Genomic DNA, 19,507 nt, shown 5'->3' on the forward strand with positions numbered 1-19,507 from the left:
TTTTGTCGCATTGCACTCGTCCGTATTACGGTCTAGTGTGACTCCGGCCTAACTCAGGCGCTGGTCACAGCCGGAACCCTTGATGGCTTCAACAAATACTTTTTTTTAGATGAAAATAACAAATGCTCGTGTAAATCAGTAAAGCTAATTTTTGAATGCTTGGTCCAGTGGATCAACAATTGGAATCGAGAGAGAAGGATTAGCTGTTTTGGGATGGACTGGACAATGCGTTGCGGTGCTGATTGCGCCCCTTCCCATTTATCGGTTGAACTTGATGTACTTTTGTCTTTTTTTTTAATGACATTAACTAACTATAACTATTTCAAAACATTGTAAATACATGTAGCTTGAATTTTATTTAAAAAATACTCCAAAATGCAATATCACAATAACAACAAATCATACATGGGTTTCATCTCTAACTGGACAGAAAGATCATCTCCATTATAAAATCCTTTCATTGGTCAAGATAGCAAAAGTCCTTTACACCTCCGACAGCAAGTGACCTACATTTGTTCTCAAGTGTCATAATTATCAACTTTTTGATATAAATAGGTGCACTCAGCTGGTGTATAATACTGGGAACTCATAATTCTTCCATTTCCTGAACCATTGGATTTGCATGGCCATCGTTTTGTAATGATGGTGATGTAGCAACTTGAATTTCTTTAGCATGGCCTTTGTCATCTTCTGATATCATTGGCCTTAACTTATCGCATGAGAAGATGAGGATAAACCGTAACAGACAAGCCATAGAGCTCACAGCGATGATCACAGCTGTAAAAGGTAAAAGCAATGATAGGACAATTAGAAGGTAAATGTTTGCGTTATCTATATTTTGTACAAGAAAACCAAAAGAGAAAAAAAACCATCAGTAATAATATGGTTAAATATCTTTTTCCGAGAACATCAATCAATAACTCACACTTCAACTACTGGAAATCTTCACCATTGAACACAGTGTTGTTTTAAACGTTATGGACACCTTTGGGGTATGTGCACACATTAAGCATTTGCTGTGGATATTTCTGCATCAAAATTGTTTCTTTTCGAAAGAAAAATGTGAGTTTTTCTGAACTTTTCATGCATTTTCCCATTAATTAGAATGTGTGAAAAATGCTGAAAGAATTGACATGCTTCAGATTTGCAACTGCTTCAAAGCTGCAAAGAAAAAGTTAATACAGGATTGATACAAAGCTCCTAATCCTCTGTATTGGCATAATGAACAATTTAATTCTGTCCACCTTCAGCCATCACTAGAGGGAGCTGAAGAGCTAACTGCATACTGTTTTATAATTGAGTTACAGATGAAGATGGAACAAGTTGCTGAATCCAGTGCTTGGCTGCAGCGGTCAAGTGTGCAGTACTCAGGATGTCAGCTCTGCAGCCCGTAAGCAATCCCTGGGAGCGGTGGTTGAGAGCCAGTTGTGGAGCAGAGGCTGGTAGTGAGTAATGCTCTGTTTCTTATTTCTAGCCTGTGGAAGCCTATGGGGTAGAAAAGTCAAATTGTGGAAACCCATTTAATTTTGTATAGGATCTAGTGAAAGAATCGTGATGAAGGAAAGTCCTCGGATAAGACGTTATCTGAACATGCTCGGGTGGTAACCGAGTGAGTTCGGCGTGCTTGAATAATATGTTCGAGTCCACGCGCCTGCATGTCTCACGGCTGTTAGACAGCGGTAACACATGTAGGGATTGCCTGTTTGTTAGACAATCCCTGCACATGAGATATGCACCTGCGGGGACTGGAACATATTTTTCGAGCACGCCGAAAACACTCAGCACACGAGCATGCTTGGATAACACCTTATCCCAGCACGTTCGCTTATCACTACTAGAGAAGCATTCTCATGTTTTTTCTAATTCCCTAAACCAGACTGAATGTGTATGTAATGAAGGGCAAGTACAATAAAACACTTACCGATCGCTGTTTGCCTCGGTTTCCAGTACCACTCTGGTCCTCTGCTCACTCATGCGACCGAAATCCCGACTTGTATGGGTGCGCATGCTCTGACTTGTGGATCCACTTGCAGCATGCTGCTATTTTTTTTCTCATGCCAAATTATTATGGAAAAAAACAGTAGATCTGCACTGACCCATAAAATAAAACTCAGCCATGTTAAACGCTCGTGTGAGCAAGCCCTTACAATGAGGCTCCATAGGTTAACGTACATTGTAAAAGCAACTTTTGGCTCACATATAAACCCCTTAATGATCCGTTAGAAGAGGACCGACCTTGGAAACCAGGGAAGAAGTTGATTATGAAATGTATTACCGCACTTACACTACATTACACACACATTTACACTGGTTTAGGTAATCAAAAGAACGCTTCTTTAAGAGCAAGCAATACATGATATGAACCTCTGTATGCTCATATAGTATATAGTATACTGTACATGAGGGTGTTTGGTTTGAGACAAAAACAAAGCATCTATGTTTGAGCATAGAAAGCCGTGCTTGTCATTACCACCTATGCAAACATCAGCTGCACCCTACTGAGAGAGGCATAACTATGCAATACACAAAATACCCTCAGGCTTTCTTTAAGAGCAGCCATGTAATTTTCAAAGGAGATGTCTTGAGATCCAGCTTTCGAAAATGCTAAGGCTGGGTTCACACTGCGTTGTGTGAACCCGTTTAATGGACTACATTACACCGCGGCATAACGCGGTGTAACGTAGTCCGTTAACGCCGCCATTACTGGCAATGGCGAAAGCATCACTAGCGCACACCCACAATGGGCGTGCGCTAGCGATGTGCCGTCATTGAGTGACGGACCCAAGACGCGGGCTGCAGCGTTTCCGGTCTGTCACTAATAGCGCACTGCTAGCAGATGCTCCATCTGCGCTAGCGCAGTGCCAGTGTTGGCACTTGCGTTAGTGCAGTCTGTTTAACGGATTTGTTGAACGGACTGCACAACGCAAGTGTGAACCTAGCCTAAGAAAGCAGATTATTGGTCACATGGCATATGTAGTAATCTAAGTTCTAAATACTGTGAATAAACATTGTGTGTGTGAATGTCCTGGGGTGTCTTGTCTGCATAAACTTCTATATGATAATTACAAACAATTCTATGTACATATCCCACATCTACATCACAATAATGTACCAGACCTAAGCTATGCTAAGGTCAGACCTAAGCTATGCTAAGCTAAGCTGGTGATTTTCCTCAGAATAATCACACATATTTGGGTTAAGTGATCACATACACTTAGCTTGTATTAAAGGGAACCTTTCACATGAAGAAATACTATTAACCTACAATTTGGGGTTAATCTGCAGGATAATAGCATTCTGAACTTGCCTGGCGTCGGCACCTAGACCTCCACCAGCACTTAGACCTCCACTGCAGGGTAGCGTTCAGATTTCAGACACGGGGGGGGGGCGGCACCAGCACAGGTTCAGTCACCGCTCTGTGTATAGAGAGTGGCAGTAACCACACCCCCCGCAGTGACTGACAGCTGCTCAGTGTAACGCCGCTGGGTTTATACCTTGTTTCTTCGGCGTTACTTTTGCATGTCTTGGCTTGAAACCTTGCTCCTCTCCCCCTAACTTGCAGGGATACTGTAGTCTGTTACCTGTATGGATGCGGCTCAGTTCCCTGTGCTGCTGAGTAGCTGTACGTGTGCTGTGATGTCTTTGGCCTGCTGCATGACCACCCGCACCTGGCTGCTGCTGTGGAAGCTATCTGCAGCTTGCAAGGTCCTCTGCAGCTGGCGCACGTCTTTCCACGTGTATTCAGGCTAGCAGTCACTGCCAGGTGCCCTAAGCCACAGTTCCTGTGCTATCTGTGCTGTAATGGTTTCTGTTTGTGCTTAGGGTGCGCGCGGCCACACCTACCCTGCTTTTATCAGGGTTTGAGTGTGCACCTGTGTTGCTTTCCTCAGCCTATCACTGAGGGGCAGCTTCTATATAAACTCCCCCTTTCCTGTTGGGCGTTGCTAGAGCATTGCATTGTGTTTCTGTGTCTTGCCTTGTCAGTTAGGTATTCAGCTCCCGTTCTGTCTGCAGTATGTTCTGGGAGAGCTGATACCTGTCTTCCGCCTGTTCTTGGGGCAGAGTACCCAGATCCGCCTATCCTGGAGGCTGCATATCCAGATCTATTTGTATATTGTTTTTCCACCTGTTCTGGGGGCAGATTACCCAGATCCGCCTATCCTGGAGGCTGCATATCCAGATCCATTTGTATATTGTTTTTCCACCTGTTCTGGGGGCAGATTACCCAGATCCGCCTATCCTGGAGGCTGCATATCCAGATCTGTTTGTGTTTTGTTTTTCCGCCTATTCTGGGGCAGAGTACCCAGACCCACCTATCCTAGAGGCTGCATATCCAGTACCTGATCCTGTCTGAACTATGTCCATTGTGTTATGTTCCTGAAGTCCTTTTGTGTGACACCCCGCACCCAGTGACTGAACTTTCAGGGCTCATCTTTTAAAGATGGAGTCCGGTGTTACTATGCTGTGCTCAGCCTTCCATGCGGTGTTAACCCAGTTCTGGCCCAGTTCCAGTCCGGCGGTGCTTGCACCATCACGCTTGAGTTCCTTCCTAGGTCCGATGCCCGGAGCCTGATGGCCGTAGCTAGGAACCTGATGACCACCTCTATCTGGTCCTGTGCCATCCGTGTCCCAGCCAATGTCCTGGGCTGCCACGCCAGTGTCCCAGATTTCTATCTGGTATTCCTGATGTCCAGCCTATGTCTGATGTCCTGATGTCTTTCCTGTGTCCAATGACCTGATGCCCTGGGCTGCCATGCCAGTGTCCCAGATGTTTATCCGGTATTCCTGATGTCCAGCCTATGTCTGATGTCCTGATGTCCTTCCTGTGTCTGATGTCCTGATGCCCTAGGCTGCCACGCCAGTGTCCCAGTCGATGACCTGGGCTGCCACGCCAGTGTCCCAGATGTCTATTCTGTGCCCTTTGTCCAGCCTGTGTCCACTATCCTGATGTCCAGCCTGTGTCTGATGTCCTGCCTGTGACCCGATGTTCCACCAGTTCCCTGGGGTCCACCCTGTGCTGACACCTGTCCTGGGTCGGTGTCTGATGTTCTCCTGCTGAGCCAGTGCTATGCCTGAGGTCTGAGAGAGGCCTTCTAGCATCCCGTGCCAGATGACCCTGGACTGCATCAACCCATGATGACCCCTGCCATCGTCTGACGTCTGTCCAAGGTCGGTGTCTGATGTTCTCCTGCTGAGCCTGTGCTGCGCCTGAGGCCTGAGAGAGAGGCCATCCTAGCATGCCCGTGCCAGGTAACCCTGGACTTCATCAACCCGTGATGTCCTCCTGCCTTCGTCTGTTATCCTGAGACGTGTACCCTACTCTGATGTGTGGAATCGGGATCCTGACATTATGTTTTGTTATGTAGTGTTTTCATTTGAGTAAACTTTATTTCTTCATACCTGAAGTTGTGCGGTGTAATCTAGTTCTGCATATCGCCATCTTGTCCACATGCTCAGCTGCGCACAGACCCTGCTCACTGCCCTTCCCTAGTCTGGGTAGGTCCAGGTAACTCTGTGGTCCAGTGGGTCCACATTCCGTTCCCACTAGGGACGCTCGCCCCACGTCGTTATGTCCTACGTGGAGGTGTTGGCTCGGCTGCGTCTGCAGTCGCAGCCGTAACTCAGCATTAGGGCCAGCTGTCGGTGTCGGGAGCGTGATTACATCTGCCTCTCTCACTATACAGAGTGGTGTCTGAATATGCGCCGCCCACACAACTGAAAACAAATGCTGCCGGGAGGAATTACCGTAAGTTAATTTCCTCCTGACATCGAGGCTCTATGTGCTGGCACTGGGCAAGTTCAGAATGTTATTAACCTGCAGATTAACCCCATATCTGCAGGTTAATAGTGTTTTTTCATGTGACAAGTTCCCTTTAAGGGTCGATTTTGTACAGTGTCATAATAGAGCTTCCGTAGAGGTGCATGTATGCAGTATGGGTTAAATGTTTGGACAGTTCAGTTCATGCAATGGCTTTCCTTTCTCTTATTGGAATGTGCACATTGTACATTCAGCAAGAAGGCAGCAAAACCATGAATGAGTACATATGGAAATAAGGAGTAAAGAAATGTATGTGAAAAAAAAAACATATTATATGTTACACCTCTTCAAAGAATCTAACTTTTACTTTAATGACTAATGATGAGTGAACGTGCTCGCCACTGCTCGTTACTCGCCTGAGTATCGCTATGCTCGGTGTACTCGACGAGCATAGAGCATTTCCGGGATTATTCGTCAGTAACTGGTGTCTCCACCCAGCATTTTTGGCGGACTTAAGAGACCCAAATCATGCTGCAGGGATTGTCTGCCAGGCCATGAAACGCTGCAGCCATCTTTGTTGTGGTCATGCAGTGATTGGCTTGGCTGCACAGCATCATCCTGAGTATAAGAGACCTAGCGCCGCCCTGCTCGCCACATTCTGCTCCGGAATCAGCGAGAGTAGGGAGAGCTGCTGCCGAGAGAGGGTCAGAACTCTTAAATCCACAACTCCTGAGAAACCAACAGTCCTTTTTTAGGGCTAATTCGTGGGTCCCGATATTGCAGCGCTAGGTAGGCAGGGCACAGCACATCCACATCAGTGCAGGGCCTGCAGGCACTGTATGTGCGTCCATTGCTCCCACTGCATCCCTTCCAAAGCTCCATAACAGTCTGCTGCTGCAGCTTCTTTACTATATACAGTGCCTACAAGTAGTATTCAACCCCCTGCAGATTTAGCAGGTTTACACATTTGGAATTAACTTGGCATTATGACATTTGGACTGTAGATCAGCCTGGAAGTGTGAAATGCACTGCAGCAAAAAAGAATGTTATTTCTTAGTTTATTTTTTTTTTTTAAATTGTGAAAAGTCTTTTCAGAGGGTCATTTATTATTCAACCCCTCAACCCACCAGAATTCTGTTTGGTTCCCCTAAAGTATTAAGACGTAGTTCAGGCACAAAGAACAATGAGCTTCACATGTTTGGATTAATTATCTCTTTTTCCAGCCTTTTCTGACTATTTAAGACCCTCTCCAAACTTGTGAACAGCACTCATACATGGTCAACATGGGAAAGACAAAGGAGCATTCCAAGGCCATCAGAGACAAGATCGTGGAGGGTCACAAGGCTGGCAAGGGTGGTACAAAACCCTTTCCAAGGAGTTGGGCCTACCTGTCTCCACTGTTGGGAGCATCATCCGGAAGTGGAAGGCTTATGCAACTACTGCTAGCCTTCCACGGCCTGGACAGCCTTTGAAAGTTTCCTCCCGTGCCGAGGCCAGGCTTGTCCGAAGAGTCAAGGCTAACCCAAGGACAACAAGGAAGGAGCTCCGGGAAGATCTCATGGCAGTGGGGACATTGGTTTCAGTCAATACCATAAGTAACGTACTCCACTGCAATGGTCTCCGTTCCAGACGAGCCCGTAAGGTACCTTTTACTTTCAAAGCGTCATGTCAAGACTCGTCTACAGTTTGCTCATGATCACTTGGAGGACTCTGAGACTGACTGGTTCAAGGTTCTCTGGTCTGATGAGACCAAGATCGAGATCTTTGGTGCCAACCACACACGTGATGTTTGGAGACTGGATGGCACTGCATACGACCCCAAGAATACCATCCCTACAGTCAAGCATGGTGGTGGCAGCATCATGCTGTGGGGCTGTTTCTCAGCCAAGGGGCCTGGCCATCTGGTCCGCATCCATGGGAAGATGGATAGCATGGCCTACCTGGAGATTTTGGCCAAGAACCTCCGCTCCTCCATCAAGGATCTTAAGATGGGTCGTCATTTCATCTTCCAACAAGACAACGACCCAAAGCACACAGCCAAGAAAACCAAGGCCTGGTTCAAGAGGCAAAAAATCAAGGTGTTGCAGTGGCCTAGTCAGTCTCCTGACCATAACCCAATTGAAAACTTGTGGAAGGAGCTCAAGATTAAAGTCCACATGAGACACCCAAAGAACCTAGATAACTTGGAGAAGATCTGCATGGAGGAGTGGGCCAAGATAACTCCAGAGACCTGTGCCGGCCTGATCAGGTCTTATGAAAGACGATTATTAGCTGTAATTGCAAACAAAGGTTATTCCACAAAATATGAAACCTAGGGGTTGAATAATAATTGACCCACACTTTTATGTTTAAAATTTATAAAAATTTAACTAAGCAACAAAACTTTTTGGTTTGTAAGATTTATGCATCTGTTAATAAATCCTGCTCTTGTTTGAAGTTTGAAGGCTCTAACTTATTTGCATCTTATTAAACCTGCTAAATCTGCAGGGGGTTGAATACTACTTGTAGGCACTGTACCTAGTTGCATTTTTTTCCCAAAAAAATTCACCCCCCCAAAAAAAAATATATAAAGTCTGTTCTGTCAGACTGAAGCCTGTTTAAAAATCATAGTTTGTCAGGCATACGTAGCATAGTTGTGTGCTAGCCTTGAACCACTTGTTTTGTTTGTTTTAAATTCACCAAAAAAGGCCTCATATATTTGCGTGCTCCAAGTTTTGGCATTTTAGGCCGTTTTGCTACTGTTTTTGCTGTCTATTACTCTAATTATATACAGCACCATTTCGCATTTTTAAAAAAAACAAAACAGGCCACATATTTGGCAGTGTGGTATTTCCGTGACAGCCCACATATATCTGCGTGCTCCAAGTTTGGTCATTGTAGGCCGGAGGACCATTTTTTTTGCTGTCTGTTACTGTAATTATATACAGCACTATTTAGAATAAAAAAGCCACATATTTGCCAGTGTGGTATTTCCAAGTTTGGTCACTATTTAGCATAAAAAAGCATAAAAAATATAAATCGGCCACATATTTGCCAGTGTGGTATTTCCATGACAGCTCTCATATATCTGCGTGCTCCAAGTTTGGTCATTGTAGGCCGGTGTACCACTTTTTTTGCTGTCTGTTACTCAAATTATATACAGCACTATTTAGCATAAAAAATGTAAAAAGGCCACATATTTGCCAGTGTGGTATTTCCATGACAGCCCTCATATATCTGCGTGCTCCAAGTTTGGGCATTGTAGGCCGGTGGACCACTTTTTTTTGCTGTCTGTTACTCTACATATATACAGCACTATTTTGCATAAATTAACTTGCTAAAAAAGCCCCCCAAAATTGAATACAGTCTGTTATGTCAGGCTCAGGCCTGCCTTGTGTTAGGGTTTGAAAAATCGTAGATTTGCAGGCATACTGATCAGATATTATTTCACTACTGATAAATATATTTGTGTTGAGCATTTCAAATAGTGCAGTAGTGCATTTTAAATGGGCAAGGCAAGGGACGGGGAAGCGAACATGATGATGATGGTGCATGCAGAGAACGAGGCCGTGGCCAAAGAGAAAGTGGGCAACAACAAAGACCTACATCTTCTCACTCGACCTTCTTGTCCCAGTTTCTATGGGACCGCAGCACACCACTATTGAAGCTAGAGCAGTGTGAAATGGTTGTTGTTTGTATAGCCGATAATGCTTCCAGTCACTTAGCCACTACCACCATGTCTTCCACACGGTCAAGTCTGAGTAGCCGTGAGTGTGGCCCGGATATTCCTCAGCCTGATCCTCCTTCCTCCCACCATGCCAAGTGCCCTGAGACAACTGATCCCACACTTGGACACTGAAGAGTTGTTCAGTTTTCCATTTCAAGATTCAGAACTCTCGGCTGGTCAGCTTGAAGTGGGGACAGATAAGATCACATGTAGAAATGCCCAAAGCTTTGACCAGGCCCGGTCACACGAAGGTGATGGTGGGAAAGTGTCAGAAGAGGTGGACGATGATGAGACACAATTGCCAGAAGGTCAGGAGGAGGAGCAGGGTGTGGATTTGGAAGAGGAGGTGATGGATGACTATGTGACTGACCCAACCTGGCAGGAGGACATGCAGAGTGAGGGCAGAAGCACACATGGAAAAGGGGCATATCACCCCAACAGGCAGGAAGAAGCAGTGTGGTGGCCACAGACAGAAGGCGTGCATCGGCTCCCCGTAACACCAACATGAGGGAAGTTGCCATTCCAACTGTTAGATCTTCCCGAGTCTAGTTATTTTTTAAAGGCTCTGCTGTTAACCCCAAACAGGCCATTTGCAGCACCTGCCATGCCCGCAGGGGTAGCAAAACAGCAGGGGTAGCAAAACAACCAGCCTGACCACCACCCGCATGATCAGGCACCTGGCAGAAAAGCACCCGACTTTGTGGGCCGAACCCTAGGCTCCAGGATCACTGCCTGTAAGTCACACCACTACTTCTTCCACTGTTTTGCGCAGAAGCCAATCCCTAGTACACCGTGCATGTGAAGATACCTCTATTCCTGTACATATTGTGGCCCACAGTCAAGCAGCACCATCATCAAGCCCATCCACGTCCTTATCCCAGCACAGCCTTCAGTTGTCTATAACCCAGTCTTTGGAATGCAAGCGGCCACAGTCCTAAATTCTAATATTTCTCTTCTGCTTGCGCTAGAAATGCTGCCTTTTAGGCTCATTGAGACTGAAGATTTCCGCAACCTGATGGCGGCGGCCGTCCCAAGGTATTCCGTCCCCAGTCACCACTATTTCTCCCGGTGTGCCGTACCGGCATTACACCAGCATGTGTCCCACAACATTACCCATGCCCTCAACAATGCTGTTACAGGGAAATTCCACCTAACCACGGACACATGGACAAGTGCTTGAGAGCAGGGACGGTACATCTCACTGACAGCACACTAGGTTAACATAGTGGAAGCCGAGACCCAGTTGGACCTTGGGATGGAACACATCCTCCCCATGCCAAGGATTGCTGGCCCTATGTCAATCAGGGTTGCTCCCACAGTCTACAGCTCCTGCACCTCCTCCTCCTCTTCATCCTCCATCTCTGAAATCAACACATCAGTTAAAAGCTGGAAGCACTGCATCACTGCCTCAGCCAAGTGGAAACAGGCTGTGCTGAAGCTAATCTGCATAGGAGACAAACCGCACAATGCAGAAGAGTTGTGGACAGCGCTGAAAGAGTAGTCAGATGTTTGGATGACACTGCTGAATCTACAGCCATGCATGGTCATGTGTGACAATGACCATAACCTGGTGATGGCTCTGAGGAAAGGTGAGCTCACACACGTACCTTGCTTGGCCCATGTGCTTAACCTCGTGGATCAACGTTTTCTGAAAAGCTACCTCAAGCTGCTGGATCTGCTAGTGAAAGTACGCTGTCTTTCTGCCCATTATAGAAAGTCAGCTACAGCTGCAGCCGCCCTTTCCATGCTTCAGCAGCATTTGCAGCTTCCAGCTCACTGGCTGGTGTGTGATGTCCCCACACCCTGGAACTCTACGCTGCATATATTGGAAAGGATTTGTGAGCAGAAGAGGGCACAATTAAACAAGGATGCTCACAAATTAAGAGGACGCATTGCAGGCAGAGCACGAGCACATGGAGCAAGGAACCATACAGGGGGATTACACTCAGCCCAGCCTCATGGGCTATAGACGGTACTACAAACACAGCTGTCTGTTCAGCAAGGATGGCCTGAGAACAGGGAGGAGGAGGATGAGGATGAGGAGGATTAGGACAGCATGGTCAGTTGTCCTGTTGGTGAGGACACGGAAGTTTTTCCTGTTAGCAGTCTGGCACGCATGGCTGACTTTATGTTGCGCTGCGTTTCACAGGACCCTTGCATTACAAAAATTTTGGGTGACACTCATTACTGGTTGGTGACACTTCTAGACCCATGCTACAAGGAGAACTTTCAATCTCTTCTACCAGAGGCTGAGAGGTGTACTAAAATGTTTCAGTATCAGAGGGCCCTTTTAGCGGAATTACTTAGAAAATTCCCATGTGAGAACGCTGGCAGCAGACGTCAGAGTTTGCTGTACAACCAAGGAGTCCAAGCGAAAGAGACAGAAGTACAATCCATCTCAGGCAGGGGAACAATGGCAAAGTTCTGGGACAGTTTTCTCAGACTCTTCCATCGTGATGGCACAGGGGCCCTGTCACAAGAAGTGCAATGTTTGGGAAGATGGTGAGGGAGTACCTTGCAGATCGTACAAACGTCCTCTGTAATTCCTCTGTGCCTTTTCATTATTGGGTAGCCAAGCTGGACATGTGGCATGAACTGGCTCTCTATGCCTTGGAGGTCCTTGCCTGCCCTGCTGCTAGCGTTCTGTCAGAGCGGGTTTTTAGTGCCGCTGGTCGAATTATAACAGATAACCGCATCCGCCTGTCAACTGAAAATGCTGACAGGCTGACTCTTATAAAAATGAACAAGGACTGGATTGGGAAGGACTTCTGTACACCACCGAATAAAAACAGCTAAATGTAACCTCAAATACATTCTCTCTTTTGGGAAGGTATATTCTCATGCACCTCTTCACAACCACATGTGTATACGCTTCCAGGTTTGGTCTGTTTGTTGTAATCATCCTCCTTATCCTCATCCTCATCATCCAGAACCACTAGATGATCAGAGTGAACGTGCTCTGTATTGTTATAGGTCGGTGAATTTTTGGCAAGGGGGCTGTGATGGCACTATTTTATTTTGCAAAAAAAAGACCCCACATTGGGGAATTGGGCATGACATTACATTGGGCCTACTTTTTAATTCGGTCTCCTGCAATGTGTTCTTTAACTGCCACTAGATCACAAGGGTGAACGTGCTCTGTACGGTGCATTTTGGGCAAGAGGGCTGTGATGGCACTATTTTAATTTGTAAAAAAAAAAGGACCCCACATTGGGAATTGGGCATGACATTAAATTGGGCCTACTTCTTAACTCTGTCTCCTGCAATGTGTTCTTTAACTGCCACTAGATCACCAGGGTAAATGTGCTCTGTACGGTGCAGTTTGGGTAAGGGGGCTTTGATGGCACTATTTTATTTTGTAAAGAAAGGACCCCGCATTGGGGAATTAGGCATGACATTAAGTTGGGCATACTTCTTAACTCTGTTTCCTGCAATGTCTCTTCCTTATCTCCGACGACATGACCTGGGTGAACATGTTCTGTACTTTTATAGGCCCCAGAATTTTGAGCAAGGGGGCTGTGATGGTAAAAGTATATTTTTAGAAAAGGTATCCCCCATTTAGGAAACCACATCCTTGTTGGCAAAGACTTCATAACGTTTGTGCATCTTAAAGAGCTCACTTGAAAAGCTCCTTTTCCATTACGTCCCTCAGGACAGCACCATGGAGGACGTCCTTCCTTGACCTATAGCAGGACAGGATCATAGAGAGGTTAAAAGGACCCTCCCACCTCCACCCTCCAGTGTTTTTCCTGTCCCTACAGGGACGGTTGTATGAGAGGTTGCTCCTAGAGCGAAGATATCCTGTGGATTCTCTTCCCCCTGTCAAGTGGTCCGTGGCCGATACCTCACTTGGTAGAGGTCCCTCAGCTATCAGTGCTGTACCAGATGGACTCAGAGTTCGGGGATCTCAGCCTTCCCTTTTCCCGGTCAGACGGACCATGGCCGACTCCACTTTGAGAGGTTCCTCAGCCATCAGCCTGTGTAATGGGCTTAGGGGGATCGTGTGGCAGGTCCAATCCTTCCTCCTGTCAAGTAGCCCAGGGTGGAAACTCCCCGGTGGGGAGTCCCTCAGCCCCAGAGACCAGTCGAGTGGACGGGCTCCTGGGTAGAGCCGCTTCCTCCCAGTGGGGGGCTCTCGGCTCGGACGCTGACCGGCAAAACACCGCTACTTCCGAAAGTCATGTGGTGGAGAAGGCCTTTGCGCTCCCAGTGACGTCAGAGAGGAGCGTCGACATATAGGATCGGCGTGCGTTCCACAATGGAACACGGAAGGGGGCACAGGCAGTAATGCAGCATTTCTGAATGGATGCCGCTTCCTTCCACGGTAGGCTCTCGGCATTACCAGCTCCCCCTGTCTTCTAGCAGGTATGGAGCCAGCACAGGTGAGTGCTTGGTTTAATGTTGCATCGATGGCCGGGGCCTCTGGGCTGACTCTAGTCTCAGGCCTTTGTACCAAAGCTGTACCTGGAACCCATTTGCAGCTAGGCCTTGGACCTCTAGGCTATGGTGGGGCCATATGTCCAGGCTACATCTCATGACTGGACTTTAGTTAGTTGCAGGTCTTGTCTGCACAGAGCCTTATGTTCGGGCTTCAGAGTGACTTTGGAAGCATGCTTTCCATTTTCTGGTTCAATAAGCGTTTCACTTTTCTTTGCAACTTAACTACTCCATCCATAGGAGGACACAAGGTGTTAATTCAGCACATTGTCTCCATGAAGACTGCCCTCCAGCTGCGGCTCATTAATTAGCTCCTTCGGGTGGAGTCAGTCTGACAAATGAGACGTATTGTTCAGAGTGGAGATTTATCTGGAACTCTGATAGATTGCTCTTTTGCTTAAAAGTGTAAGTCTGGTCTCTTGTTTGGCACCTTCAGGCATGGCCTAGTCATACTGCCTCTATGCATCATATTGAGTGCCTCTGTGCATAATACTACATAGTACTGCCTCTATGCATCATATTGAGTGCCTCCGTGCATAATACTGCATAATAGTGCCTCTATGCATCATATTGAGTGCCTCCGTGCATAATACTGCATAATAGTGCCTCTATGCATCATATTGAGTGCCTCTGTGCATGATACTGCATCATAGCACATCTATGAATCATATTGAGTGCCTCTGTGGCATCGTATTTCTTCATAGTTCCTATATGCATCATGGTGCTTCATTGTTCCTATTTGCATCATAGCGCTTCATAGTTACTTCATGTATCCTATTGCATCATATTGCTTCATGGTTCCTATATGCATAATGGTGCTTCATTGTTCCTATATGCATCATAGCGCTTCATATTGCCCTTCTGCATCATATTGCTTCATGGTTCCTATGCGCATCATAGCGCTTCATAGTGACTCTGTGCGTCATATTGCATTACTGTTCCTATGTGCATCATAGGGCTCCATATTGCCTTTGTGCATTATATTACAGCATATTGCTTCATGGTTCCTATACGCATCAGCGCTTCATATTGCCTTTGTGCATTATATTACAGCATATTGCTTCATGGTTCCTATATGCATCATAGTGCGTCATAGTGACTTTGCGCATTATATTACAGCATATTGCTTCATAGTCCCTATATTCATCATGTTGCTTCATTGTTCCTATATGCACCATAGCGCTTCATAGTTACTTCATGCATCATATTGCATCATACTGCTTCATTATTTACATCATCAAATTGCCTTTGTGCACCATATTTCTTCATAGTTGCTATATGCATCATAGCGCTTCATAGTAACTTTATACATCATATTGCATTATAATGCTTCATAGTTCCTATATGCATCATTTTGCATTATAAGGTTTCAGTGCCCTTTGCAAGGCAGGGGGTATCAGTGTGTCGGGCTTGGTGCCTTTTTCGCCTCTGGCTGTGAGCCACTGGATCAGATCTTCTGTCTGGTGCCTTGTTGTGTGGCCGCACATTGTATCATCGGCCTACCACTTCACATTTTTGTCTGGGGCCTCAACTCTGGATATGGAGTCCTTGTGTTTTGGACCCAGATCCAGCTTCTGTTACGTCATTCTGTACAACAGGGCTTAGTCAAGCAAACAGATATGCTTGAATTGGCTTAGTAAAATCTGCATTTCTTCTGTTTGGAACAGGTCTCTCAGGTAGGTTCTACCTTGAGTGCTAAAAGCAAGTCTATTACATAATTAGCTTTAAAAGATGACATACGTCATTTTGGTACATTCTATAATCCTATAGAAGGACATACTACTGTCCTGGGAGCGTAAAATCCCACGAGTTGAAAGGAAGGATTCCTTCCGCCTCGGAATGCTTTGCCCTAAGATATTAGGACCATCTACAATTTGCATAGTTTTGGGCGCTCCCTTAAGACACATTTGTTCAGAGCGGTCTATCACTTTCCCTAATCAGTCATTTTATGTTTGTGCGTGTGTGTGTAGCCCATTCACTATCTCCATCTATCCCCCACCCCCTGAAGATGGCTGTGCCATCATTGTAAAAAAAATATTGTTGATACACACCTGTACTTTGTATCTTCCTCGGTCCTTTGTAGATTGTAAGCTTTCAAGAGCAGGGTCGTCTTATTTTGCTTTAATTATTATATGGTTCTTACTTATGACTGTTGTGCTTGAAACTGTCAAACTGTAAAGTGCTGCGGAATATGTTGACACTATATATAAATAAAAGTTTATTATTGTTATTATTATTAATCCTTCCCAAACTCCACATTCGGCAATCAATCTTCTGTCGGAAGATTTTTACTTGCACCACCACCACCTTCATCGGTTCACAGTTCAGATGCCCTGTGTCTAACATCAGTAAAACAGGAGTGATGATCCACGTTTCTCTTTCAGCGCTTCTAATGAGAAGCCCGACATTGGTAATGGCAGGAGATATTACCTGCCGGATGGTGTATTCCTTAGTTTCAACAATATATAACCCTTACTTGGGGTTAGACATCTAAGGATTTGGAATAGACGTGATCTCCTGGATGAGTACTGTGCGTACACCCAATGCTCTGCCATTATCCATGTATTAACTTGTTATTGGTTTGATCTTCCCACAGTCCAGGGCCTCTGTCCTGCAGTTCTCCTTGTAGTATGGTAAGCTGGTCTGTAACCAAGGCTTAATCTGAGCCCTGAAGGACCGATGAAGGAACAGTCCTATGTTATAAGCACATGCAGCTTATTATTGGTCGGTACAGTCCTCATTGTGTGGTGGTTGTGACTTTCACCATATTTTGCTGGGCAATAAGGTTTTCTAACCCTATTCTGTGGCTGCGATGTCTATAAGTATCTATCACAATAAATAACTTGCTGTGCTTTATTATTGATATTGGAGTACAATGGGTGTATTACACTCTCTGCTTCTGATGCTTATTTCACTTACCACATTCATACTGTAATTGGCCATTATAGATGTATACCAGGCTCTCACTACGGTGATTTTCTTTGCAGATCTCTTTAGATACCTATGTTTTTTCTGATCTTTCAGATCCTCTATATATTTAGTCTGGTTTTTGCCTGGGACTTTGATTCCTGGGCTTCTGTACCCACCCTGGGAGAGTTGCTTTGGTATTCTCCATGGTGCTGTCCTGAGGGACGTAATGGAAAAAGGGAGATTAGACTTACTGGTAATTCCATTTCCAGGTAGTCCCTCAGGACAGCACCCGTAGTTCCCTCCCTTATGTTTCTGTTTTTTAGGATTGTTCGGGATTAATCTACCGGAAGATTGTTTATCCTTTGGGTCACCATGGCTCGAAATTAAGATGAAGCAGTTTAATGGTTATTACAGACATGTTTGTAAAGGCACGTTTAGACCATTTATTTCCATCCTCGGTGGTACTTTGAAACAACACTGGAGGGTGGAGGTGGGAGGGTCCTTTTAACCTCTCTATGATCCTGTCCCGCTATAGGTCAAGGAAGGACGTCCTCCATGGTGCTGTCCTGAGGGACTACCTGGAAATGGAATTACCAGTAAGTTTAATTTCCCTTTTTTGTGTTGCCTGGTTGCTCACATTGGACACAATACACTTCATTTAAATTTGATAAAGCAATGCTGTTAGTTTGGCTCAGTAGTTCATTACAAATATTTCTTTGTCGACTATATTAGTTTTTCTCCTTGAGAGGCAGAACTTTGGCTGCCTCTATTGTACAAATGGCAAATATACATATGGGGATTTGGAATCCAGATTAAAATACTGCATACCGAATGCATCCAGACAATCACATAGCTGCATTTCTTGTAAAACATTTATAGATGTGACAGACAATGATCATAGTGATTCAATCTTGAGAAATGTTTGTTTATTCACTTCACTTCACAAACAGTTCTAAGGCTCTATATGTTTGCTGTTTGTCATTGTAAAACATTAAGGTTTACTGAAACCCTGCCTGTGGTGGTTTGATGTAAATCCTTGTGCCTTTTATATTCTAGGGGTTTATGGCCCCTTGTCTGATGACTCCATGATATCTCAGTTTCATACAACCTTGAAAGCGGGCCACTTGAAGGTCTGGGTGAAACTAAAATTACTACATAGTGTAAATCACTATATAAGACCAGAGAAGCATGACTAAGACAGATGCCAAAACAGAGGGAACCTGTACATGTACAGTGTGCTGATACTTGCATAATTGGGGACACCCATGCAGTGTAGGTAATCTCCCAGGGGTTCTCTATCTTGGTGTTGCTTCTCTGATATTCCAGATGGATGATGTTTAAAAGCCTCTTGTGGATGATGTAAGTAAACTCTATGTAGTTCATCTTCATATATATGTAATCACTATATGTATTTAATCCTTATATGTACTTATTAACCTTTGTATGTTAACATATACAAAAGTGTACGCACTCACACTATTCAATCATACTATTCCTTGAATTTTGTAGTTTGCAACCAAATTGCACTGTATTGCAAGTATTAGCCTTATTTAAAGCCGTATCTGAAACTTAGTGTTAAAAACATGGCAAATAAAATTGCCAAATTCTCCTGTAAATAATTCGGCAAAGAGGGAACCATCATACCATTAAAAAATATGAGTGGATTTTCATGGGCCCATCCAGTATGTGGGTTCCAAGGTGTAATGGGGTGCATATGACTATGCAGCAGGGCTGGCCTTGCTGCCAAAGTATAAAACAAAGGAGTACGGGAGAACAAAATGCATATTGTGAAGTGGATTTTCGTGGGCACATCCAGTATGTGGGTTCCAAGGTGTAATGTGGTGCATATGACTGACTATGCAGCAGGGCTGGCCTTGCCGCCAATGTGTAAAACAAAGGAGTACAAAGTACAAAATGCATATTGTGAAGTGGATTTTCAGGGGCCCATCCAGTATGTGGGTTCAAAGGCTTGAAATTCAATACAACACTTTTTCAGGAGTTCCCCCTGGACATCTTATGAAAGGGGTATTGTGGTGCGTCGTAAGGTGGGTATAGCAAGTGCCGGGGGCCTCAGAGGTGAGTATGTAATTTTTTTATTTTTTTAATCGCAGCAACAGCATATGGGGCAAATATCTGTATGGAGCATCTTATGTGGCCATGTGCAGCATTATATGGGGGCAAATACCTGTATGGGGCATCTTATCCGGCCATGTACAGCATGATATGGGGGCAAATATCTGTATGGGGCATCTTATGTGGCCATGTGCAGCATGATATGGGGCCATGAGCAGCATTATATGGGGGCAAATATCTGTATGGGGCATCTTATGTGGCCATGTGCAGCATTATATGGGGACAAATATCTGTATGGAGCATCTTATGTGGCCATGTGCAGCATTATATGGGGGCAAATATCTGTATGGGGCATCTTATGTGGTCATGTGCAGCATTATATGGGGACAAATATCTGTATGGGGCATCTTATGTGGCCATGTGCAGCATGATATGGGGGCAAATATCTGTATGGAGCATCGTATGTGTACATGTGCAGCATGATATGGGGGCAAATATCTGTATGGGGCCATGTGCAGCATTATATGGATGGGGCATCTTATGTGGCCATGTGCAGCATGATATGGGGGCAAATATCTGTATGGGGCATTTGCATGGGGCCATGTGCAGCATGATATGAGGGC

General features: G+C 45.2%; 1 protein-coding gene across 1 annotated transcript in view; it reads right to left on the minus strand.

Annotated features, from left to right (window-relative positions):
• Nucleotides 1-338: 338 nt before the first annotated feature.
• Nucleotides 339-19,507, minus strand: part of LOC138642660 (uncharacterized) — a 54,755-nt gene continuing 35,586 nt past the window's right edge. The window contains exon 7 of the mRNA XM_069730972.1: nt 339-777. Within this exon, the coding sequence (XP_069587073.1) occupies nt 587-777 (191 nt within the window). The 3' untranslated portion in view covers nt 339-586. The remainder of the gene's footprint in view (nt 778-19,507) is intronic.

This window comes from Ranitomeya imitator, chromosome 6 (genome assembly GCF_032444005.1).
Source record: "Ranitomeya imitator isolate aRanImi1 chromosome 6, aRanImi1.pri, whole genome shotgun sequence".
NCBI lineage: Eukaryota > Metazoa > Chordata > Amphibia > Anura > Dendrobatidae > Ranitomeya > Ranitomeya imitator.